This window comes from Platichthys flesus, chromosome 10, assembly GCF_949316205.1.
Source record: "Platichthys flesus chromosome 10, fPlaFle2.1, whole genome shotgun sequence".
Classification (NCBI taxonomy): Eukaryota; Metazoa; Chordata; class Actinopteri; order Pleuronectiformes; family Pleuronectidae; genus Platichthys; species Platichthys flesus.
The window spans coordinates 4240772-4268269 of record NC_084954.1 but is presented as its reverse complement, the minus strand read 5'-3'; the positions used below and the strand labels follow the sequence as shown (position 1 = coordinate 4268269).

Below are 27498 nucleotides of genomic sequence, written 5' to 3'. Positions count from 1 at the left end.
TTTCTTTTTCTAGTTTTGTGAATGCAGGTCACTCGTATATTAAGTTCTCTGCAGTTTACCTAAATAAAACTTTGAAACTCAAATCTTGCGGCCAAATAATTGTTTTTCCATCATGCTGTTGGCTTCAATGTAACTCAATCTCTTGTACAGATCACAATTGAGTTTTAAACACCTCATACCTTAAGAGGAAATAAAGAAATTTATGATAAATTATAATCTGCTAGATTACAACCATGGAAAAAGGGTAAGGTTAATATAAACACAAACAATCCACTTTTTAAATAGTTTCCTACAAAGTACAACATACAAGCACCTGTGGATAAAGGTCAACCCATTACCTCAGAAGCTGTGCTAAGTAGTTTTTAACAAGACTGTTTATAGTCAGCTTCAAATAAAAAAATATGATTGTGTAAGAAGAACTAGCTGTGATCACAAAAAATGGGTTAAAATGACTTCAAATGATCAGTAAATATATGAAACGGTGACAAATTGCACCGTCATGTCTTCAGATGAGAAACTTTTGCTATCCAGGTCTGAAGATCATCTTCTCTGATTGGTGAGATGTTACTGGAGGAGCTTTTAGTTTTTATAATGCATCCTCACTCTGCAGTGTTAGAAATCTGATGAATGAACACACACTTAGCACGTGTGTGAGATTTATATTATTGTGTTGAATCAATGAGTCACCAGTAGTAAGAGGATGCTATAAATAGTGTGAGAGGAAGATCTGATAATAAAATAAAACTTGTGGACAAGCTCTGCATCGATTTAATTGGATAACAGCTTATCCCTCAACTCCCACTTGAACTCCCTCTAATCCACAGTTACCAGTGACCTGCAGTCTCTGGTAACTGTGGTGGAGGGATATGCTTTGTAACAGAGTTAAACTTGTCTGTGAGGAGTTTCATTGAAAAACCTTCTGAGGTTTAGTTGAATCAAAATGTGAAGTGAAGAACAAAGGGTCATTGAGTTCATCCAGCGTCATACATACTCATCACCACACGGTGGCAGTGCGTGTTCATGGTGCAGTGAGAAGAAAGAGAAACCATGTCTCAGAATTCATGTTCAATAACCTAATCAATATCCATCTATTAATTATTGATGATCAGAAAGCTATTTTTACGTGTTTGATTGCCCAACGGTACATCAGCAGGGTAGGTGTGGCAGCACGAATATGGGATTTTCAAAGTAAGATGTTTCCTCAATTTACACAGGGGAGGTGGTTGATTTAATATGCACCAAATTTCAAAATAAGAGGTGACCTGCGCTGCACCTGAGTCCAGAGACCTTCAGTGACGTCTTTCCTGGGGAGAAAAGTATAAGGGGTGATTAATGCCACAAGGTGAGCCAGTTGAAAAGTGAAAGCTGGGTCATTCATTTGACTTCAGAAATGATAAAACAGCTCATTCTCTCACGCTTCTGTATTCAAGTCATATTTATAACATATGAGAGCACTAGGAAACATTTTGATTTGTTATTTGATAAGTTATGCTTCTTTAAATCAGTCAATCAATCAAATTGAATTTATATAGTACATGTTCACAAATTAATATTAAAAAAAAAACACTTTCAATGCAGAAAAAAACTAAAGATATCAAATTGAGAGATATACAATGTTTGAAGCATTTCTGCAAAATGCAAGACGATTTATATATAAAGACAGAAGTGATAATAAACAGAAAAAAAACAACAGCTTTCAACACTGTTTATATACGAAGGGGCCATCTTGTACTTCGAAGTCGGGAGTGGTGAGATTCCCTCCGATGTTCCCGGTCGACATTCAGACTTGGGGGTGTCGTTCAAGGTGTAACTTTCGACCCTTGAGCCGGTAATTCAGGTTCTGAGGTTTAATGGAACGTAAAATAAAGAATGACACTGCTACGTTCCAGTTAACCTTGGATGCTCGAATTGGATCTACCCCTAATGTCAAACAACAATGGTGGTGCACGCGGAGGCGTAGATGTTGAGGCCTGTCGACCTTCTGTTGGATCTCGTTTGAGAGATCGAGTGACACTCTGTGTACTCGCCCTCAAGTATCAAAATGGCAAAATAATGTGTATTATAGCGTCTGTTGCCTCATGCATCGTTTATGAACTGATGCACTGGTCCCAGTTGAATCGTCTCACCAAGAGCCGAATAACCATTAGCTTCTCACAATCAGACATGTTTACGTTTGATGCCATCACCGTGATTTGAAAATGTCAAATCACGTGGTTGTGTGGCACTTACCACCCCTCATACCCCGGCAGCAGCGTGGTGGGCACAACAAGCGCACCTCCGTGTCTCCTAGCTGCGCTGCGCACTCTGCAGATCCTCCCCGGCACTGAGCACCGCACCTACCCGCCCGGCGCGCACAGGACGGAGGGATGAGCTCCCCCCCCCGCCCTTCGCATCGCACTACCGTGAGCGTGTGACGCCTCTTTCCCGCGGACACACGCACCCACAGAGGACCCGCACCGGTCCGCTGTCCCCTGCAAACCCCCGCTGCTCCTCCTCGGACTCCCGCAGCAGCAGCAGCAGCAGCAGCCGCCCCGGACCATGGCGGAGCGAAGCGGCCGGCTGAGCTTCCCCGGGAGCGGGGCTCTCAACAGACCGGTGCCCATGAACCTGTTCGCAACGTGGGAGATCGACGGATCCTCCCCGAACTGCGTCCCCAGGTGAGTCCCCGCAACTTTACCGAAGGTGTTCACAAAGCTGCACAGTCATTTCGTCGGATTGTTCCGGCTCACACCTCCAGCTTCGACCCACCGTCGTGCCCAGAGGGTGCCCATGCAGGCCCAGCACCCAGCAAACCCCCCCCCCCCCCCCATTCACCCCCCAGTCCCCTGCACTGGGTGGATGAGGTGGTAAATAAGAGATGGATCATATGGCAGCTGGGGGGTGAACGCAAACAAAGTCATACACACCTCCTGCTCCAGCCTCCTTGCAGCCTGGAGGAGGAGGTGTGTATCCTGCAGGTTCCGTCTGAATGTTGTGAGGATGCATCTCCATCTTTGTGCCCGGCTGCACCATGGAGACCTGTCCGCATCCTGGGACCCCCCCCCAGAGACCCAAACACTGCACGTCATCCCAGTCTCATTCAGATTGAACTGTCTGGGTCAGATGTGGAACAATTAGCTCAGGAGCAGTTATTGTTTCATTGATGGTTGAGCCACAACAATAGATGCATTATGGACCTGCCTGTTAATAGTTTGGGCTTTAAAATGTAAGAAAATAATGGAGAAGGCCCGTCACAGCCTCTCAGAGCTCAATGAGATGTTCTCAGATCAGTAGTGTTATCAGAGCAGCTTTAAATCCAATATTAAACAGAGAAAACCAAAGAAATTTCAAATTGAGACCCTGGAATTAGTAAAAGTTTGTCATATTGTTCAATTAAAGTGTCCAGACTAATAATGACTTAAAATATCCCTGTTTATAATTTAACTTTCTGACTCTTTTAGGTTTTATACTTTCCACGTCGAGAATTAAACCCTGAGCTTCATTCTTATAATTAACATTTATCATTTAACACAGTGTTAAGTGGAACTCAGGAAAGGAAATCCAATATTTCGGGGGTTGTGTCGGTCAGATAGAAACGTCCCCTGCAATCGTGTGAATTTGTGATTTGACATTTCTTGATTTTCTCTTGTTTTAAACCTCAATTGATCGACTGAGGAAACAACAAGGGGATTAAATGAAAGTTAGAACGATTGTGAGTTGCAGCTGGTGCTCTCACACAAGCAGCTTTGCAAACTGCTTGTTGATGGACTTTATAGAAAACAGTAAAGTTCTGTTGTAATTGTTCATCTCTCCTGAGGTCAGAACAAGGTGTTCACCTGAATACAGCCACTTGGGTCAGATGAGACGCAGATCAGACATGAATTTGACCACGAGAGACACAACATGTTTCAAAACATTGTCCATTTAGATATATTTCAATCAGAAGCAAGGAAAATCAGTCATTCATACCTGAAGAGAGACGAAGTTAGGACGTCCCATGGAGGCTTCTGATTGGACGGTTTGAAGCGAGATGAGAGGGTGTCCATAGCTGTGGGGGTGCAGGAGTGGACGTGGGACGCTCAGTGATCATGGTGCCGACCTGGCAACTATATTTTAAACTTTGACATCTTGCAGGTGATTGGCTGGAAAGAGAGAATGAGCTTTGAGATAGTGGGAAGTGACTTTGATCCCGATGGAACGTACACTTTGATCTACGCTGAGTTCCAGTCACCTCTTACCTGCTTGTTATGTGCAAACACTTCAAAACCGGAGTGGAGAGGTTCAGAAATAACACAAAGTTGTGTGTTTCTTCACATCTGATCCAAAGCTTTTTGATGCCATGTTAAAATCTGACACTTTCATGACCTGAGTAAGTTTAAATTCCACGTCTGTCAGTGGTGAAGTGTAACAGAAGCAGTTACTAATACAAGAGTGAGTGTGTGTGTTTTTACATTTTGTTCTGCTCCTCCTTAGCTCCGCTCTATCCTCTTAAGTTAATACCGTCAGTGGGTATTACATTGCATGGCTTTTAGCTGAAATAAGACTAATTCATTTTCCAGAAATAGCAGAGCTGTGATGTTACTCAGCAGAGTGGACAAGTGGATAAAAAGGCTCCTGTGACTAAAGAGTCGTGGGTTCAATCCCCCGCGTGACCCCCCCCCCCCCGGTTTACTGAGGGGATCTACTTTTCTCTAATGTGTTCTCGGCCTCCGCAGACAGTCTGTCTGGATGAAGGCTTCTCCTCATCGAGCGCTGTCCCTCAGCTCAGACAGGAGGAGCTCACACGTCAGATCAGCTGCCTCCACCTGTGATGTCCACCTGTGGAGGTGGTGAAAGAAAATGACCGCTGCCTGTCTTCAGAGGACGACGTGTCCACAGCAGAGCAGCTTGATTAGTGTTTTCTAGTGGAAACAGTCAGAGATGAGCACAGGGGAAACCTGGAGAACCAATGTAGACCCGGCTCCCTGTGGTGGAAACGCACAGTTCCTGCACAGGTTCCCAGTTCCAGGGGGAAAGTACCGGCTGAGGGATACTTCAACACTGTCCACTTTGTTATTGTTATTCCCTCAGCCTTCTTCTTCATGACCTGTGGAGTTGCTGGTGTGCAGCTTTTTACCTTTGGACAGAGCCAGGCTTGCAGTTTCAAGCTGCAGCCTCATATTTAAGTAGCTCATTGATTTTCTCTTGGCAAGAAGGAGAAAATTAGGACATTTCCCACAGTGTTTAACTATGAGCCTTAAGTACAGCAGTGCAAGTTGTCAGGTCATTAATAACAAATTAATTTATGTAGTTCTCAAACCAGAGGGAACAAATCCTCAAGGTCATTCAGTTTGCAAGTAAGACTTCAGTAACTGTTCATGTGAAGCATTATTAATAATAATAATAAACTTGATTTATGTAGCAGTATTCACAACACAGGTGCTTTACAAGTTGAAAATGAAAAAATTGACGGTAAACAATAAGAAACTATTTAAAAAGCAAAGATCATTATTATCATTATTAAAGTTCCAACTTGACCTTTCAAGTTGTAGTTTGACAGAAACAGTTTGAGTTTCCATGGAGCATTCAAACCCATTTGACAGTTTCCAGCAGATCACATTTTAATTGTGTTATTAAAGTGAAGGTTGGAAGAAGAGAACAATGGGACCCCACCCCTTTCTCTCTGTTCCTCTGATGGCCTCGCATTGCTTCATCATTGTTGTAACTGTTACATCAGGGACTGACTTGCATGTTATGTGAACCGGTACAATCTGTTCTTTTGCCGATTTTGTCAATTTAGCCTGTAATTTCTTCACGCCTCCATAAAGGCCGCTCTGTCTCTTAAGCCCGAGGCTCATAGGGCCGGGAGGCTGGCAGATGAATGTGCTGCCTCGGCTTCGATCTCATGTTTCCCCGAGTCGCATCAGGACACGTGCCACTCCACGCTGAGATGCTTCATATCACCCATCATAGCTGAGGGAGGGGCCTTGATCGCATACCTCGGAGGGGGAGAGATAATTGCCCGTGGTTTTGGAAATCCAGGCGTCAACTTCAGATGAATCCAAGGTGCTTCCGACAAGGAAAACACTGGCTGGCGAAATGCAAATGTTGTAGTGTTTTTACGAGGCGGCGTTTATGAGGCTCTGGTCGCCCGCTGCTCGTGATATTAAGCCGGGGGTGTGAATTGCTGTGGTGATACGCAGAGAGCCGCTCTCCTGCAGCCTGTTTCAGTGACACGCTGGGTGTGAACGTGAAATGCAATCTGAAATCCTGTCAGCTCTTCGTGAGAAGCTTCTGAACGAGGGGCCCTGAAGATGAATATGTTTTTCTAAGAGCCTCTTCAGACCTCATGGTTCCCTCTTGGCCCTCTGCTCTTCAGGAGCTCTGTGCTGGTATTTTCAAAGTGGGCATCGGTTGCATTTCTGCACATCAGCCCACGGGCGTGAGGCCTGAGACAGAGGCGGGATTGAACGGGCCCTCGAGTGGCAGCTGGACCCAGTAGGCTGTCGTGTTTGGGCCTGTCGGAGTCGAGAGTGCTGAGACGTCGCTTTGAATCCAAGACGGAGACACTTGCTCTTTTGTCCCCCGGCTGCCGGAGCTGCTCGCACTGTGGGAATCGTGAGTGGGACGAGCGAGAGGCAGTTAAAGCGTCCCATTGTTGTGCGTTGCCCTTTTTATCCTTGTTGTCCTGCACCCGGTGCCTGTTGTGTACCAATGTTTGAGAGTTTGAACAAGACTGAGAGTCGGCGGCCGGGCCAGCATCTGGTGCTCTGATGCTAATGTTAGCATGTAGAGCATTTTCACAGTGACGATGCTAAGATGCAATGTTTAACAACTTAGTTCATCGTGCAGCACGCTGACATTATTGTTGTTTTGGTATAAACAACATCAACAACATTTAGTTTGAGGGCCTATGAATACAATTTAAGGGATCCAAAATGTATATTTGCAGTAGTCAATGCAATAGTTAGCTAATTTGCTAGTATCAAACTTATTGCGGCACCAAAGAAAAATAGCTGAATCAGCAAACTCATCAGGGTCCATCATCTTGGAACCATGAAAGTCTGGTCCATCCTGTAAATGTTGAGATATTTTACTGAATATAAATGTATTGGATCAACAGAGTTATTTAGCCGATCCTCTGGGAACCATGAATATCTTACACACCTCGTCCATTACCTTACATGTTGTGTCATTCAGAAGACAACTAGGAATTTAATGAATACGTGAACATGGTTTAAGAGTCTGGGGATAGTCAGTCGGGTTCATGCTCTGTGGACCATGAACTTCTGTACAGAAATTAATTCAGATGTTTGAAGACTAAAGAGTTGGACTGAGTTTTTCGGATTTATCCTTCTGTTTATCAAGTAAATAGTTAAATAAAAACTGGTCAGAAACCCAACTCACAACATGTTTGATATAGAGATTTCTCTCTCTAGAGAAATGTCTTGTTCCCTGGATGTGAAGTTGTAGCTCCTTATGTAAGAGATCCGGCTCCATCTTGCTGAGGCAGCGCGTTCTGTAGGACAGACGGGGCAGGACAGGAAAGGGCGGTCGCCTCCTAACACGCACACACACACACACAGACACACACACACACTTGAGATACTCTGTGACTCTGCTGGCCGATCGATGTTGCCTCCAGCTGACTCTCCTCATGCCTCGGTGCCTGGTGTCATGCCTGACCGCCTGCTCTCTGTGTTCTTCTCTTATTTCCCCACAGACAATATTTGATTTTAAGGAACCAGTGTTGATAATATCTGTTCAGCTGGAATCCACTGACTCTCTGCAGGATGAGATCAGGGGCCTGGAAAACTCTGCGTTATGAGGGTGTGTGTGTGTGTGTCCTGAAATATGAAAGAAATAATGCGACATGCACAATATGGGATTGTTTTTATTGAATTTAGATGATGCACTTGAACTGCCAGCAGGGACAAGGCTGGGACAGGCTCCAGTCAACAGACTGACGGATATTATACGACTGATTAAGTGTAGACATAAACACCAGATTACTGTTAAACAGCCTGAGTGTGTAGTGTCAAGGATGTTGTCGTATATTTAGTTTCATATTATCACAGAGTGAGAAATAACTGTTGAAAAATGAAGCTGCAGCTTTTGTGTTTGAGGAGTTTCAGACCTCGGGGCTCAGGAGCTAAATCTGTGTCACTGTGCAATTTCTCTACAAGCCCCCACTGCTCTGACGCTTTATCAGCACACGCTCCACAAATTAAATTCATGCTAATTGGAAGACGGGACGAGCAGGCGGGCCGCCAGAGATATGAGGAGAGACTTCTGGTCACTTGTTCAATCTTCACTTAAGCTTAATGTACAAGCTTTTACACAACTGTCAAACCGCCGTCTTCCTCACCCTGCGTGTCGGCGTGGTCGATGCAGGGCGATCATTTTAAAACACGTTGGAAATGTTAAATAATAATTCCATCAGATCTGCACAAGTAAAAGGGCTAGAAAGACGATGTAGAGCTCATATTGATCAGAAAAGGATAGGGTTAGGGTTCACATGATATGACACCATATGACTGTGAAGTCTCTCAAAACTACCCTTTTCAATATCCTAGATATATCTTAGATCCATGATGGATGTATGTAGGAATGATGATAGAGAGCAGCATCATATAGTGGAGTCATGCAAGAACTTAGAGACATGATCTACAGCTTGTTTGGTTTCACCAGTCACTAGTCATCACATTACTCCATAAGATGAGAGAGGACAAGATGAGATAAGATAAGAAAATATGAGATAAGATCATATTATTTGAGATGTTACAAAGTAGTAAAATGTGACACATTTAAACAGATTTCCAAAGGTAAAAAGTTGAAAAAATTATTATTAATTATTTAATAAGTTTCCGGAAGGATCTATGATGCTTATCTTCAGTTCCATTTAAAGTAGTCATTAAGCTCTGTTCATTGCTTTTATCACCATCATACCCCCCCCCCCCTCCACCGCCTTACGTAACTGCGGATTACCTTCTCTTTAGTTATGATAATGAACAACTCTGTCTTTTTTTATCCCAAATCCAAAAATCTCATCTCAGAGAGAGAGAGAGAGATATTTTATCGAGGAAGCTGCTGAACCACAAAAGGAAAACGTCTCTGCTCCTGAATAATAACAGTGTGTTACTAGTGGAGGGGAATAGTGCTTTAGTGCTTTTTTTCCATTAATTACAGATTTTATCAGATGTAAATATTACTTTTGTTAATATTCACATGAAAGGTCTATCGGTGCAATACTGTTTGTGTTCCTTGTGTTTATATTATATTTCTTTACTTGTTCATTATCACATTATCTTACCTGATCTTCTCTTTTCTTCTCTTGTCTTCTCGAGTCTTGAGTTCATTTCCAGAAAGGCCACATTAATCTTTACTGTCACAAAACAAACAAACATTCACGTTTATGAGACATTATTAATAATATGCATCAGACCGAGTGGAGTTATGATTTAACCATGAAGTCAACGTCTCTGATTGTTTGTCCAAGCTGTGACTTCCAGGGAAATCCTCGTAATACATGAGTCACTGTTTTCCACAGCGACTTGTGTTACTTTCTACGTCTCTTGTGCCAAACACATCCTGTCGATGATTATTCATGTTGTGGCTTCCTTGATCCTTTCTTCCTCTCTCTGCTGAATAAACCTTTTCCCTCTGGTAGTTGTGGTTGATTACACGATTCCCCCTGCAGGCCTTTCTGCCTTCGGTGTAGAAACAGGGAGTTGTGCTATTTCAGTTCCCCTTTTTTTTCGTTGAGGCTCAAAAGAACTTTTATTTGAATTCAGAGCGTGGAGGAGAAATGTAGGTCAGGTTCCTTTTTAGAAAACTTGTGTTGGGCAGGAGAGCTGAGAAGGTTGAACATATTGTTGTAATTAGGAGGGCTGTCGTGTGGCTGAGTCATTCCACCTCCGCTGCGTTTCCACCAGACTCCTCCCTGAAGTTTTGCTGGTTAGATCGACCCAAAACCAGTCATCTCTGCCCATGTGTGACTGGGGGAAGTGAGCTTGGTGGCCAGTCTGGTTTACAAGCCGGTAAACACAACTGCTCTGGCGTCCTGGATGCTGAGCGGGCCTCCGCACGCCGATGAAAATAAGTGACTGGGATTATTCAGAGAAACCTCACATTGAATTAGAGCGTATAATACCATCAGAGCCCAGTTTATACAAATCCAGTTGAGGAGGAAGGGATGTGTTGTGTCTGACCTGTCTGCAAAGTAGAGCTTCTCTGTCTTTTTAATCCATATTTGTTTTTGGCAGACAGTGGATATTAAAAGGTTCGGTCACAGCTTAGGGAACAGACAGGCTCGCTCTCTGAAACTGTCCGCTGTCTGATCTTATTAAAGAAATGAAGAGATGGTTCAACATTCATACCTGTGGTTTCTCGTATATAACGTAAATGAAGCAGGTGCTTTCTGCAAAACCTTCCCAGTGCCGTCTTTCTGCCTTTTACTGGAGATTTTGAAGAATTATTCATTTGAAAACCAGTAGGTGAGATAGACCCTGCTGCCTTTAGCCTGAATTCCCCCCAAACTCTGTATTGTTCACTGCTTCTGTTAAAAGTTTTATATATTTAGTGCTGTTTTTCCATTAACTAGAGTTTTTATCAGATATAAATATTACTTTTGGTTAATATCCACATGAAAGGTGAAATTTCAATCTCATATGTGCAATACTGTTTGTGTTCCTTGTGTTTATATTATATTTCTTTACTTGTTCATTAACTCATTATCTTACCTGATCTTGTCTTTTCTTCTCAAGTCTCAAGTTCATTTCCAGAAAGGCCACATTAATCTTTACTGCCACAAAACACACAAACATAATCACATAGCATTAATTACACACAACTTTTCTGCTGTTTTTTGGGGCGAAGGAAGTCTGACAAATATTTTCATTTCTAGGGTTTTATAATACGTTGTTAATAATGAGGGACATCTTGATGTGTTCCCTCAGTCTCATGTTGATTCTTCAGACCTGCAGACCGAGTGGAGTTATGATTTAACCATGAAGTCAACGTCTCTGATTGTTTGTCCAAACTGTGACTTCCAGGGAACCAGTCAATTATTCCTTTGAAAACCAGTAGGAGAGATAGATGCTGCTGCCTTAAGCCTGAATTCCCCCAAAATCTGTATAGTTTAGTGCTTCTGTTGAAAGTTTTTGTCATTGTGCAAGATAATACAAAGAAATTCTGAAAAAGTTACAACAGCTTAAAACACATTTTACTCCTTAAGATGCCAAATTAAGTCCTTTTGAGATGTGAGAACTTTGTGGGTTGATGATTTAGCTTGTTGAATATTTGGTTTACCATATGATTTCTTTGGACTATTCCTTTTTTAAACTGGGCTTTAAATCTGTATAACCTACATTTAGACTCACATCCAGTTCATAAAGACCTTTAATGGAGCATCAGTCATCAGCAGCTGTGTGTCGAGGTGGTTAAAGATGACTCCCTCAGCCACACCAGTCCATTTCCAGCTGCTCTACACCACAGAGAGCTGTGGCAGCACCAGTAACTGATCCTGCTGAAGTGCTCTTCAACCAACAACCCAGAGATTAGCACCGACGTGGCAAAAGAGCCTCGCCAGTTTGTTTGTTGTCGCAATTATTGTCCTCTTGACAAACTCTCGACTGGTTTTAAAATCATTATCTAGGACACTTCAGCCCCGGGGGGTGATGGAGTCTGAAGGGTCCCCTGTTGGTTTAATCCACCTTGAGTCGACATGTTTCACAGCTCAGAAGGAAAGTCGTGGGAGAGTCAGTTCTGTAATTGTGTTGCAGCTTTTTTTTAAATGTACCGGCCGTCCTGACGGAGATGATTTAGATTCCAGTTAATGAGTATTTCCACTGATTTTTCATTCTGTTTATGAATTAAATGGTTTCAAATGGCCTCAACATCTCCATAATGTCTCTTTTAGGTTTTTATGAATTTTTTGAAGGAATCCTCCTGTTTTCACACAAATAAGATTTTCTTTTTTTTGCTCTCATTAGCTGTAGCTTGTCGTAACACTTTTCACACTCCTGGATTTCGACTCCCCCCAACAGATTCCCACATTCAGCCTGAAGGATATCTTTGTGGAATCTGCGACTTATTTTCTTGCCTCTGTGACCAGTCATTATTGAGCACTTTAGTATTAATTGCAAACGAGGGAAAATCTAATGTCGAACATAGCATACGGTGATATTTAAAATGGTAACAAGCTTCCTTCTTGTTGGTTTGGATAAAGTTTCTCTTCTTGAAAATGACTCCACACAAAAGCATGATGTAAGAGGAAATGGTTTTCAGAGTTTGATGTGGAATACAACTGTCCAACCCATTAAATCTGGACAACTAACCCCAACTTATTCATATTGGTACCAGTTTATATTTGTTTTATTGATAAGTCCTTATTTAACCGTTTCCCTGATATATTTTCCTAAACCTAGCCTTCTCCCTCCCCTCATCTTTTCTCATATTAAGCTCAAACTAGCTTCTAACAGCTCAAATCATACCCGGGGCTTCATATCTGCCAAAATCCAAAAGAATAAGTAGCAATATGACATTAATCAGAAGTAGTCGGTGCTGATACACCAATATTTAATGGAGTTTTCTTTATGGTCCTCTGAACCAAACCCCCAGAGCCAGGCCTCCCTGCCCCAGTGTTGGACTCACTCTTGTGGCTGAATGGGAGCAAATCTCTGCAGACAGGTTCCACATCTTATCTTTTCAGACAGGAGCCATTGGGAGAAGTATTTCAGTAAACAAGCATATGCAAACGTTCCTCTGTATTTCCATCCGACAGTTTGAATACATTTCACGTGAGCGTCTTACTTCACCGACCGGCTGTAAAGGGGAAACTCCTCTCCAGTCCAGGGATGGTGCCTCTGGGTGTCCGGCGTCGTGGGTGGAGCAGAGCCGGGGCAGCGCGATGCGGATCGCTAAGTACAAAGCTCTCATTTGTATTCTGGTTTCTGCTGCGCCCCCCCCCCCCCAGGGCTCTTGAAAGGCCACGCATCATTTTGTGCTCTTTTTAGTGGATTAGATTCTCCGCACTTTGGCTGTGAGACATAAAACAATGACGTGGCTCTCAGCTGAATACTTGATGTTTCTCTGCTCTCCCCTGTTCTGCGTCAGCTGCTTTAACCACACACACAGACACACACACACAACCATTCACACACACACAACCACACACACATCTCCCCGGAGATAAACTGGTTTCATCAAGGTTTTAATTGCTTCTAAGTCACTCTCACTCTGAGCTGATGGAGGAGATAGAATTCATATCTCTCTGTTCTGCATTTTTGATGGATTTCATTTATTATAGATTATTAAAAAAAAGGGAAATCTCCCGGTGTAGTGAACGTAGCTCAATGTCACAGCTACTCCACTGTTTTCCTTCCTCTGACTCTGTGGTCGAGAATATCTGACCGAGTCGAGGAGATTTGATTACGAGGATCTCTCTGTGTGGATGTCAGTGTTTAACAGCTGGTTATTAGTGTTTCACTGAGAGTAGAGAACACGCTGCTGTCTTCAGTGAGCGTCAGAAGAAGCTCAGCTGTGTCCAGGTCTTTTCATCCTAGGAAATGAACAAGGATATATTTAGATATTAGTTATTAAACGATAGAGAAGTATTATATTAGGGGATTGATTCTGTTTTTGTCGCAATTCAAAAAACACAGGAGCTTCTTTTATTCACTCTTTTTTTCCAAGTAGTTATAAGTCAAAGGAACTTCCACAAAAGCTTTGAGATGCTCATCCTTTCCAACCAGTTTTCTAGCTGGAGTTTGTACATACCTCGAGTCTGTCCGAGGCATTTGATGTGTAACATCTGGGACACAAACCAGTAAACAAGAGGTTTCCATCTGGAGATTTAATGGGATGAAGTTGGTGTTTTTTTAGTGGAGAGCAGTTGCAGTTTAACTCTGAGGAAGTTGACCGATCCCGATGAGTGGACATACGTCTTTGCAAGTTGATGAGTGTCCTGATGTCAAATCTCTCCAGTGTATGTTCTTTAGTGTTCAGTCACACTCAGCACCTGTATAACATGAGTAATACTACTTATTTTGTATCCCCTAATGTTCTTATTCATGACTACATACATATTTAAATCGTGGTAATATACTTGTTTTATTCTCCATTGAGTCACTGGCTGTAAACACAGACAGACCATGTGTTTCCACTTCCTCCCACTGTGCAGAAATGAGGCCAAAATATCTTGTGACATAATTTCTGTGTGATGAGAATAACTTGAAATGACAGATAACATATATGAGAAAAACAAAAATTTTGACTTAAGTTTGGTCCATGTTCCGTTTATCAACATGGAGGAGGTGGGGTTTATAGACCTGTACTCCAACCAGCCACCAGGGGGCGATCGAGAGGTTTTGGCTTTACATTTAAGGAGCAGTCATGTAATAAACAGTCGATGCATGGAATCAATTACACACAAACTAAATACACAGTTGTTTTCCCCCATTATCCAAAATAACTGTTTTATAATCTCTTATAATGATATAATGAATATAATCTTTGTCTTTGTTTCTGTCCTCTCTGACCTTCTGTACTTTGTGTGACCTCTTTGAATCTCTTCTTTCCGTCTGTTTCAGATTGATGAAAGTCAAATTTGATCCTGTGATCATTGGATTTCTTTTTCCTCTGTCCTTGTCCTGTCTAACTAACTGAGGCACCTTCACCGAATCAATCAAGTTCGGCTCTGAGAAGCATCGGATATGTTGTCTTTTGAGATAACGAGGTATTTAACGTTGATCTTGAGAAGTCAATTTGAGATGGTTTGATTTCTTTAGTCCCTTTGGAAAGCGTCTCTCAGCACCTGCGGTCTTCAAAACTAAAACTAAAGCATCTTGTTCTCCCAAAATAAACATTTCAGGACGATGTTGTGTAAAGAACCAGTTCATCTTCTGCTGCTCTGTGATGTAAGCATTGTGGGTAACGTGCTAACACCACAGTGACACTGTAGACACCTCTGTTGTGTATGGGACTAATTAAGAGGTCACGGTACAGCGGCGCATTGTGCAGCCGCCAAAACGAAGACAACACAACAGGAGGACGTGTCTGATGAGATGACCGGCGGTGCTTTGTCTCCGAGACGGAACCCCAGACACACGGCTCCGAGGCCTAATGGCTCCCTCTATTAATAAAAGATAAGCAGTCAATTATTGAGCTGTCAGGGTAACGTTCGGGTCGACAGGGGAGGGGGGGGGGGGATTTCATGGTTGAACTGCAGTGGAGGAGAGACAGTCGGGATCCTCGGGGTCTAAACGTTCCTGGTCTCAGGAGATGTTTGCCCCCCCCCCCCCCCCGTCCCCCCCCCGTCTAATTCAGCCGTCTTTATCGCTCTGTCTTTAACTCCACTTCTTCTAATCTGTTCTGTTTTCCTTTTTTCTTTCCGTCCTCTGTCGCTCTTTCTGTGCCTCAACGTCTGAGACAACCGGTGGCTGGAAGTATTTTGTTCTTGGGTTGTTCATTCATGGAAGGATGTGATTAGATTTCAGTGGCCGAGGGTCAAAGGTGACGGTTATTTGCTTTGTGAACTTGATATTCCAGAAACACCTCCGGGTTACCTTATCCAATTTGGTACAAAAACTCACTTGGACCCAAAGATGAAACTGATTTGAATTCATTAGTCATTATAACCTCATATCATTGTGAAGACAGTACGTCAGTAACACCTAGAGGGGTTGACACTGCAAATGTTGGCCGAGGCAGACAACTGCAAGGCGTTAATTCTAGTTTTTTATTCTGCTATAAAAAAATCACTGCAGGTGTGAACTCCTGTTTCCTCTGAAACCAGTTAAAAAACAGATTTAAACTCTGGTTGACACCCGAACTCCAACTTAACTTAACTGATTAGAATTCAGTGATCCAATGTCAAAGGTACATCTAAAGGGTCAAAGCTAGTTTCTCCCTCTAATCCAGTTTTGTGGGTTTTTTTTGTCGCTGTTTCTCTTTTTGTGTATTCAGTTTCATTAACTGACGTCTTTTATGCTTCACCTGCCTCTGGGTGATGCTTTGGAAAGCCAACACAATTTCTGCTTGTGCTCATTATTATCCTGCTGTGCAAATAAAACATTTAAATCATCTCTCTCCCTCACACACAAACACACACGCACACACAATCGCAGGTTGTTTACACTCGACACAGGAGCACAATAGAGAAACTACGGCTCTGAAGATGTTTTCATCTTTTCCTTCAGTTCATTTCGGATGCATGTCATAAAAGTGCCAAGTGCCTCTCTTACATTTAGTATTTTCCTTTGCTCTTTTGAAACATCTCGTTAGTATTCGAGTGGAACATCAGGTGTTACAAAGTTTATTACAGTTTATTTCATCTCAAGCTGTTTAGCTCGTCTACATTTCTCCTGTTTTCTCCATCGGTACTTTTCAAGTGCTCACATTTAAAGTGATATCGACTTGGATATTTTTGCAGAGTTCCTCCCTAGGAGCTGATCAGAAAATACAAAGGTAGAATCCCAGCCTCGATTTTCTTTAAAGATAAAAATATGAAGCGCTCTCTCTCCTCCGCTCTCTCTGTTTTCCCTCCACCTAACATGTAACGGCATTCCTGTGTCTTGGCAGCGTCGGAGGAAAGCCTCAGCCGGCATCTTCAACCCCCCCCCCCATCTCCTTTCATGATAAAAGCTTGTCGACGTGGAGACGTAAGGTGCGGTGTGAAGAAGTTGAAGCCGAGCTGTAACCGTCTCCTGCCGCTCTGCCGGCCTTCGGAGCTAATGATCTACTGACACAGATTCATTGAGCAAATATGAGCGTTGTTTATAGGAAGCCGAGGGCAGTGAGGAGGACGGAGTTTAGACTTTGCCTCCAGTCGTCTGTTTATTATTCATGAGAGGAGGTTTATGTTTGAACCTCAGCCACTTCAAAGAGAGGAATGAATGTGTGTATGAGTGAATGAGTGTATGCAGTGTGTGTTGTTGTTTTGTACCGAATATTATTCTAGAATGATTTTATATATTTAAGGACATTATTATAACTAAAATCCTTTATCTCTTCTACACACGGACAATTTAGAGTCTCCAATTAACCTAACTCCAATCTGCAAGTTACTGGGCAGTGGGAGGAAGCCCACACAGGCCGAATTGGGATTCATTAAATGTTTTATTTACAGAGCACTTCTCAAAACACATGTAACGAAGTGCTTCACAAAGGCAGTTAGAAGAAAGCAGGTAAAAATAAATTGCATCATGGCAGTTATAAGGAAAGTTAAGACTCAGGAAAGGATCTCCGATAAGTGTGTTTTTAGGAAGAGACTTAAAAGAGTTCACTGAGTCAGCTGACCTGACCTCAGGACACGGACGCCACATGCTCCTCTGGAACAGACAAGAGACCTCCAGCTACTCGCACTTGGCCGGTTCACGTTGTCCTTCAGTTGTGTTCATTCTCTTCCAAACATTCTCCTCACAAATCTGCCAAAGAACTTTGAGACGCTTTTCATTGCCCGTCTCTCATCAGCTTTCCGCTTTGATAGGTCGACTCGTCACATTGGCCGATGTCTCCTCAGATGGTGCGTCTGCATGGTGGCAGCCGGTGATGGCCGACGCCTCTGATGCTGATGTGTCTTTGTTGCTGTCACAGGAGTGAGACACAGCTAAGCTTTCGCCACATGGAGAAGAGATGGCTGAGGCCTGGTCCTCCTGAGCCGCACCATCTGAGACTAAGACTCCTGATCGTCAATGTCCAATCCCAACTCCTGCATTATAAACTGAGCATCTGCAAAACTGAACCGGTTAAAGTGACCGGAACGATCCGGGGTCATTACATCATCGATTAGTTACTATTTTAGAATATAGGACCGGATGGTGAATAACCCATTTGATTATCAGTTTGTGTGTAAAGAGTGACAGACGGACACACACACACACACACACACACACACAAACACACTCAGTGAAACACACTCCTGCAGACAGAAGTTTCTCCTTCAGATTACGAAGTAACGCAGTGTTTTAACTTCTTTGTTGCAGAAGAGGCGACGCCCCGTTTATCCAGGAACATAAACATGAATCCAGCAGGTTTTTATAAAGATCAGTTCTGAGTGTGATGATTAGAAACATCAGAGGAGCAGAGTCACATGTTGACCAGCGGAGTAAGATAAGATAAGAATAACACTTTATTAATCCACACACTGGGAGACTGCTGTACAGCAGGCACGTCAGAATACGATATACAAGAGAATAAAGCAATATAAAAGGCAATAGAGTAGCCAAAAACTGTCCTTGATCCTCCCCAGAACTTAAGTTTTACTTAACAGTTTTATCAGTGGTAATATCTAAGGTTGCAATTAAATTTCGATGATGGAGAAGCTGGTTCTGATGTTTCTTCTTCTTCTGTGTTTTCTTTCCTTTCTGTAAGAAGTAGTGGGAGCCTCAAACATCAGGTACAAGACGTACCAGCACCACAAGTGTCTGGAGGGGATGAAGTCCAATTAGAAAATATCAAAAGAATAGTAGAACTAAAGTTCCAATGATCCACAATCACATTTTGATGTCTTTGATGTATTAAATTGAAAGAACAACACACTATGACAGTTACATACATGAATAAATTAAAAATAAATAAGTGTGTGTGTGTGTGTGTGTAATGATCACGAAGCCCAGGACATACCGAACTGTAAATAGATCTGAGTTCAACCTGTCTGAGGAGAAACGACAACTTTGACAGGAAGAGAACAAGTCTGTGAATGAACGTGGGCTCAAGTACTCTCTCTCTCTCTCACACACACACACACACACACACACACACACACACACACACACATATAGATACACACCCAATACACACACATCCAGTCTCAGCTCTGTCACGCCGGCAAATCCCACAGCTGAATATTGCATGAGCAGCTGAGCGCTGGAGAGCCCCGGGCACACATCTGAATAATGGGAAAGAACCACGGCAGATTGATTATAGTGTGTGGGTGGGTGGGTGTGTTTGTGTGTGTGTGTGTGTTTGTGTGTGTGTGGTATGACTGCCTTCTCTGCCTACCACAGCAAAGCTTCACTTGAACCTTTCTCACCTTTAAACAACTTGCATGTCTGTGTGTGTGTGTCTGTCAGTCTGTTGTCAGCATGTTAGCGAGCCTCAGACTATTAACACTGCAGTGGATATGGGACGACTCCCACTGGGACCACAGGCACTCCACTCTATGCAAATTAATGAGCTTTATTGTAACGTTTCCTCAGTTCCTGCATTTTAATCCTTCCATTATTCATAACATTGTTGTTTATTGCTATGTGTGTGTGTGTGTACCGATATCTTTGTGAGGACATTTTGGCTGGTCCTCACTTCCTGACCTACTTTTAATGGGAATTAGTTTGGACGGTTGGGGTAAGGGGCTACTGAGTGTCCTCACTAAAACTGCTTTCAGACACAGTTCCTCCTAATCATTGGAGGACTTCCATGTGCATTGAGACGCTCTGCAGTTTCTACGGGCTTTATCCACCAGATCTCCTGGTATAATGTCCCTGTAGAAATCCAGGAGAAGTTCATGTGAGAACTCAGCAGGGGAGTTACAAGTAGAAGACACCAACAAATGTGCCAAGAGAATTTCTGGTGATAAGAGCCGATGACAGTGTCGGTGTCCTGTAAACAAAGCCATGTGATCTCCGCAGCAGAGTTAATAAGTCACTTCCTGTCTCTGTCTGCTGCACCCGGCTGCTCCACCTCTTGTGACTGCGTTGTGCACGTCTGAAAGACAAAGTCCAGGTAAACCCTGTAGACAATTCTCCGGAGGTCATGTCTGAGAACAGCTTATAACGGATTTACAAACGTCTGTGTGTGTGTGTGTGTGCTCTTGTACAGCTTCCTTTTGAGGACCATAAGTCTACTACCTACGGAGTGAGGACCTTCTGGCCGGTCCTCACTTTGCAATGGGCTGTTTGAGGGTTAAGACTTGGCTTTAGGGTTAGAATTAGGTTGATGTTAGGTTAAGGGTTAGGGTTATCCATGTTTCCAAGTTATCCAAGATATATGATAATAATAAACTTTCCTTCCATAGCACAGGGTTAGGTTTGGAAGAATTGTGACTTTTAGAATAAAAACAACAAAACAAGAATTCTTGTGTTAAAGTTTAATTTAAAAAAAGACAAAATAGAGACAACATGAAATAATTCTGATGTAAAAAAAGATATAAATACTTTCCCCTGCAGCTGGGCACTGTTGAAGCCTAATGCTAAGAAACAGTTTAAATAGGTCAAAAGGACAGATTTCCCAACAGACATCAATAATTGTCTAAACTTGACTTGTGCTGACACAACTCCTCAGTGTCAAGCTTGTTGTCAATACAAAGGTTGATGCAGGGACAACACCTGGGGTCATTAGTCCATTGAAGCTGCTGTTTTCCAGTTAAACACACAGGAATTAATCAAATAACCAGAAGCCACATAAAAGGAACTGTTCCCAACTCTTGTGTTGATGTTGCCCCTGGTTGTTATGGTTCTTGATGTGGTTGCCCTCTGGATGAAGTCAAGTTTATTTAAACACGCAACGAAAACCCCCGTCTGTCTCATGCAGGGCTGAGGTCACAGGAAATCCACCAAACACAGAATACAGGACCTGTGTGTTTGATCAAAGTTGGATGAGATGCTTTACAGCTTTCTGTCAGATTTCTGGCTGGGTTGATACATGTGATTGTAGTGTATGAGTTGTGTGATTTGTCAATAGGAGCTGTGTACTTGTACCGAGCTGCTCTGCGGGGGGGGGGGGGGTTCTTCACATTCTGTCCTAATCGGTGTTGACAGGATTCATTGTATCGGTGACAGCAGCTTCATGTGTACTAATGATGGACGTCTGTCTCTTTCCACTTTCTCGCCCTCTGCAGAATGAGAATTGCTGATTCTCTTTAAATCACTTTGCTGTTTTTGCACTTGTTGAGGATGAATGAGAGTTTCTCTGTTACAAGCCAGTGTTTGAGCCCCCGTGCATCACCCTCTGCTATCACAGGTTTCTAAGTATCTAATGGACCTGTCTCATTTTTATAGTTATTGTCTGAATTAGTGAGGCTCAGGATTCTGCATCTGAAAGTGTGTAATGACAAATCATGTCAATGCAGCAGCCTGAGACACTTTGTCTTTACCTCCTCCCCCTTTGTAAGTTCGTGTAGCGAAAGTATTTTCATTTTCTTCCACTTTACAATCTTTCTCCATTATTGCATTTTTTACTCCACTATATTAATGTGATGTTTTAAATTATTCAATACATAATTTCTTTTTGCTTCTCAAATGAAGATATGACATTAAAAACTATGACCAGCTTCTAAAATATAACTAAGGCTGCATCCGCAGGACTATGTTTTAGTTTGAAAACCTATCGCACGTGACCAGGAAGCGTCACAGGAACTGTTGCGACTGCACATTTGTTTGCAAAAACAAACTCCTGCTGGATTATCAATGTTGTGCTCTGGCAGTGTGAGTAGAAAGCGGTTGTGAGTTTCTACGTCATCGTTTCCAAACGTCTCAGTTTCTGCATCGTCCAAACGAAACTCAGAGTTTTTGAACTAAAACGGATCCAGCAGCTTTTTCCAAAGTTCTCTGATTTAGTGGCTCTAAAACTCTGCACTAGTATTTTGGCCTAATTCTTTAGATTAATTCATGATTTATAAAAATAAATTATGTCTTTCTTCAGTCTCTGTCTGAGTTCAAAATTATCTTGAGTTGTATTGCTGTGAGTATCTTTCTCCAGCAGCAGTAATTGTGAGCTGCAGACTAGCAGAAGTCGCAGCTTGGATCCAAAACCCTGATGAAAGCTGCTCTGGCTGTCATTTCTGTTTTTGCACCGTCTAAAATAAGAAGCAGCTCTGGTCTGAGTCTGTGAGAGCCGCCCACTTTCTCTTTCTGTCTGCTGTGTCATTATATATCTTTTACTTTCCTTTTCAACACTTTCTGATTCATTTTCTATCTTCTCCTTTCTGATTTCTTCATTTCTCTCATATCCGACAGACCTAACTTGCAGCTTGACAGACGTTAGTTTGAGCTCAGCCCCCCCCCCCTCTCCTTCACCTCCCTGCCCTCCTTTCTGAAGCTTCCTGGCATCTCTCCCTGTGCCCCACTCCAGCACCAGGATAATACCACTCCACAGGGGGGGGGGCAAGAAAAGAGTGCAGCCTCATCATCAGTCCTTTAATCAATGTATAGCTTTTACAAATTCAGCACCGGTGGGGGAAAAAAAAAAAGATATAATCAAGAGCAGAAGCTTCTCTCTGGAGAATAAACTCCTTAAATCACACCGGACACATTTTAGTGTGTAGATAAACTTTAACCTGAGAGAAAAATAATGTTCAACAAGTCCTTATATGCTTTTATATCGGTATAATTCACAATGTAGAAGGGACCTTTTAAAGGGACTTCAGTTTGTTTGAGTTCATTGACAGGAAGTGTCACTGCACTCTAATAGTTTCAGGAATTCAGAGTGACGACAACTTTTTGTTGAATCCTGTGTGGAAGAAGATGAAACTCTTCAAACGATGATGATGATGATGGATTAAAAAATGCAAATTTAATGTATTTAGGTCTATAGGAAGAAACCTATAACTTCGAAATCAGTGTCGTCTTCAACTTAAGTTTTTCCCGTAGACTGTATATAAGGATGGACGAAATGGCTCCTCCATCGCCCCCTGGTGGGTGGCTGCAGTACAGGTCATAAACAACAGCCCCTCCTAGCAACCATCATTATTTACAGTCTATAGTTTTTCCCTTTTTGGCTTTTGGGCCTAAACAGCAAAGTTTACTCTTTCTTTCTTCCCAGTTTTCACGTTCTGAAAACAATTGCTCTTAAGAAAATATATATATTTAAAATCTGCTGCAGTGTTTAGATGAGGGCAAACTGTGAGTTCATACTTTATGGTTTGTAACTCCTCTGGGTGCTCGGTGTCTGATCCTGTGTCAGATCTGCACCGCTCTCCTCTCACTCACTGGCCGCTCTGTAACGCTCACCACAGCAGAAAGGTCCTCGCAAGAAAAGAATGCAGCCGTGCGTGTTGTTTACCGACCGCGGCCTCTGGCTGCAGCCGGCGAGGCATGTGGCGAGGATCTGCTGGCGGTGGAGTTACAGAAGGTGTCGGCACGTCGGTCATTCCAGGCTGAGAGCGTGAGGTATGTGCGGAGTGGGATGCTGCCGGAATGAAGCAGTGATAGCTCTTAGTGTGTGTGTGAGTGTGTGTGAGTGTGTGTGTGTGTGAGTGTGTTTAAATAGCTTGAACTCAGTTTTCATCTCTAATGTTTGTATCTCAGGTTTCAGTCTGGCAGGTCACCGTGTCCCATGTGACCGCTGCATCCTCCCGTCGTCCATCTTTGATGTCACACTGTGTAAAAAGATCTTCCAGTATCAACATGCTGTACTGTAATGTCCACTTAACTGCAGCTCCCATAGGAACCCTGAAGTGGGAATGGTGGGACGATGATGCCGCGTTTCTCCATCGGACATAGGAGACCTGCAGGGTCGGCGCTTTCAGGAATATCCAAGGAGGGCGTGAGGCGTGAGGGAGGGGGGGATCTCATTACTGCCAAGGGTCAGTCGTGGTTCCAGACTTGAATTGAACATTTTCCAGAGGGGCTGTTTTTGAGAATGCTAAATGTTCGAGTCGGTTGCTCCTGACGTTGTCCAGAACTTCTCCTCTGTAGGAAAATGTCAGAGAATACAAATATAAATCAGGATTGAAACATCGGAGCCATCATTCACGTAGGGGGGGTCAACACGGAACGATTTGAAGAGTGTTTGGGTTTCCGAGTTCCTCATTGCACTGATCGGTAGAGCTTTTTAGAAATCATGGACAGTCAATGATGACGGAGAAGATATTGAACTGCTTCCATACTTGTTTGTGTGTGTGGTAGGGGGGGGGGGCTGTATAGACGCTCCAGACCTCAATGGAAAGATATAAACGAGCAGCAATTAAAATCTCATTTCAGACATTTAGACGAGGCACAAAGGAAGGAGAGAATAGTGGAGGCTGCCAGGTGTGTGGAGAATTCAACAGAACATAATGAAGCATTGATTTTCTTTGTGAAGGTTAACGACGGCTACACATATGTACAACACAGGCTTGTAGATGACTCATCCAAACCAACTCAGAGACACATGTAACAGCTGATGGACATTTAAGCTGCCACAGGTTTTTACATGAACACGGCTGTGTGATTCAAACTGTCAACAACAGATTGTACTGAAGGTTTTTTTAATTAGATGAACAGCAGGTTCCCATTTACAATTTTACATTTGTCATGTTTCAATTCAGGTTTATTTCCTTTAAAATTGAGACACTCGTGGAACTGAGCGTCAAACAGCTCCAGCTCCATGTGTTACAGTGCTTCAGTGCACAGAGTGTGAATGAGATGAAGAGAGAGAAATACAAATCTGTTCATCATATAATAATATATACAGTATGTGTGAAGCCTGTGATGGATAGTTGAGTTTTGATTTAATTGACAGTTGCGATATATAATGTGTTAAAAATTCTGATTTATATTTCCAATCATGTAATTTACAGATATAAAAAAGCCTGGCACCTGTTCTACTATATTTAATTTTAAGAGCAGTAGTTTTCTCTCCTCTTGGACCAACATGATTCCAACAGTCGTGATTTATAAGTCAAAATGATTTTTGACATTATTTTTCCATTCAGCTCAGATTTTTTTATAAAAAGTTGTTTTTCCCATCTCCAAGTTTAGGAAGTTTATCCTCAGCTCTGAGATTCTTGTTTTAAAGTATTAAAATGATCATCTGAGACAAAGATTTCTCCACAGAAACTTTTGGTGCACTCTGAAAAAAATTAAAGTTTCATTTTTGCGCAATAAAATCTCAGACAGCATCTTCTGTGCCACAACCAAACCTCCCACCTGCCATTTCTAATTTGCTGACTGGTGAAGAATCTGACAGAGAAAATCAAATCCCTCTGTCTTCTTACAGAGCAGCTGCAAGTCAGTGGAATAATGGCATCTCTCAGAATAAACCCTCTGCAGCTGAGGAGCTGGCTCAGAGTTTCTGAGACTTGTTTTCATGTGTTTTATTCTCAGTGAGTCAGAGATGGTGTGAATCAGAGTTTTCAGAACCCTTACAGATGTGAGAATGTAGCGTTCAGGCTGTGGGAGAAAGGACGAGCTGCGTGTGTTCCGGTCAGTTCAGGGCGATGCTGTCAATTAAAATGATGGATTCAAGAATAAACACACACATGCAACACAACACATCGCATTTAACTGCAAACACATTTTATCTGTTCTCAATCACCAAAGCATGCAAACACAGAAACACATCGAAACGGAAACACAACACGGGATGTATCTTGCGTTGTTTTTCATTTTCATGCCGTCGAATAGTACATTTCTGATTGTAGCATTCTGTTGTACCATGTTTACCCATGTTCTAATATAACACAGTCACTCATTTAAAAAACCCTTTAGACAAGGACAACGTTATTGCCGAGTTGGAAACAAACCAAATCACGAGTTTAACTGGCTACAGGCGGACTTTGAAAAAATGGATATTGATCATCAATGGCTCTTAACAGTGTTTTTCTTTGGTAATGGTTCTGACGTGGGAGAAATAATATACTCAGGTAAAATGTTTGATTAAAAACACAACGTATTATATATTATAATTCTATTTATTCCGTTAATGTGGATTGCTTTCAATAAAATCTACATTTGCCCAACACATAAAACCGACTTACTTCAAGTCCAGCCTGTGTATCTGCACGAGGCTTAAATCAGGGAGATGGAAGGAATATGAGGAATAAGCCTGATGGGACCTGGTCTGATTCAGTCTGGGTCTGGTGATTAAAAAACACAGAAGAATATAAAAACATTTGTGCTTTGGAGAAATGAAATGAAGTAAAATCTGAACATTGGCAGGAGAAAGAGATTTTCCTCCTTTTTTGGCCTTTTCAGTGCAAAATCTGCTCTGAGTGTAACCAGTTCAAGCTGCTGGTTCCTCTCCTCCCGCTTCATCTGGTACAACAAGAGGCTGCAGCTCAGGAAAGAGTCTCTAACTGGGATTTGTTTCATTTGTAGGTCAATTTAATATTTCCTGGTTTGTGCACAGCTTAAGAAAAGGACTGTGGTCTTGTTATTTATCACACTCAAGATATGACGTACGACAGTCTCAGGGACATTACAGCAGAGAACATTTATGGCTCTGGGTTAATAACCACCTGAGGAGTTTTCAGTGGAAACATTAACTCTGGACTCTCTGAGCTGTAAATGCACCGTCACCAGGAAAATCACCATGAACCAGCATGTTACAGTTTTTGTTTGAGCTGCATTACATCTGGTGGGTGTTTATTTCAACTGGGTTTAAACTGGGTCAAGCAACACCTTTAGATTTCCACTCAGACATCTGAGTTCAGGAGTCATCCGTGAAAGATTCAGGCGTGATCGAAAGTAGTGAGAATCTTTATACCCTATGTAGTGGACGGTCGGACGAGAGGAGAGAGAAGCTGTATGAACTAAACACAACTCATTAATATCAGTCTTCTAAATTTGAATATTTTCATCAAGATTAAATCGTCAAAAAAAGTAAAATCTCACATTGTAAAGGAAAAGGATAAAAAAAAAGAACCCTGCACCCTTCCCCTGATCTGTATCCACACCAATCTTTAATAGGTTCTTCCCTTACCCATAATGCATCCTTCCGCCAGGTTTCATAGAAATCTGTTCTGCAAATGAACAAACGGGGGTGAAAACATAACCTCCTCCCTCGGTGTTGGCGATAAAGAGAAATGACTTAAAAGCCTCAGGTGTGACCCAATAAGAAGTGAACTGAAAGTTGTTGCAGGCATTAAATATTTTTTAGTAACTCGTGGGAAAAATTTGCCTTGTATAATATAAACTTACCTACATTATGGTTTGTTTTCTACTGACACCCACTTGCAGTTTCTGTAAACACCATTCATTCATCCTCCGGGGGCAGTGGTGCAGAGCAGTGTTGTGTTGTGTGTTATCAGAGACACATGTTGTTCAGTCCTGCTCGCTGGTTTCCACGTGTGTCATCGAGTCACGTAGTTTGTTTTAAATCTCAGATCTACGGCTCCTCAGTCAACTTTACGTTTCCCGAACAGACTGAGTTCGGGGCGTTGGAAGCGATTTGTGTGAAGTTATTGCTCGTGTGTGACAAAGAGACGACGAGAGACGGTTTAATGTGTCGGAGGAAACGCATCAATCTGGGCTGCAGAAGAAGTGCTTCAATATGTCCCACATCAGATTGGCCCTAATGTATTCCAGCCCAGGAAGGGAGGAGACACAAACACAAACACACACAACCTTACTGCTCTACTTTATTCATGACTGATGGTTGCCGCCTGTTAACCTACATCAGAGGAGGAGGAAGTATTTCCATGGCAACTCTGGAAATTCATTCAGCGCAGCAGAAGTGTCAGTGGTCAGCTTTTCCATCAGTGTGTGTGTCTGTGTGTGTGTGTGTGTGTGTGTGTGTGTGTAAGTGCTCTTTGTGCAGCATCTGTCCATTTACTGCTGTTCTTGTGTTTCAAATATTGGAGGTAATCAGATCCTGCTGCGTCTTCTGGTTTTGAAATCGACT

General features: G+C 42.5%; 1 protein-coding gene across 4 annotated transcripts in view; it reads left to right on the top strand.

Moving 5' to 3' along the window:
* Positions 1 to 2295: 2295 nt before the first annotated feature.
* pacs2 (phosphofurin acidic cluster sorting protein 2) overlaps positions 2296 to 27498 on the top strand; it is a 48229-nt gene continuing 23026 nt past the window's right edge. For 3 of the 4 annotated variants that reach the window (XM_062397047.1, XM_062397048.1, XM_062397046.1), the window contains exon 1: positions 2296 to 2657. In XM_062397047.1, coding sequence (XP_062253031.1) covers positions 2539 to 2657 — 119 coding nt within the window. In that variant the 5' untranslated portion in view covers positions 2296 to 2538. Of the gene's footprint in view, positions 2658 to 19608; positions 19681 to 27498 lie in introns of those variants that run through there. The other variant, XM_062397049.1, reaches the window with a different exon arrangement.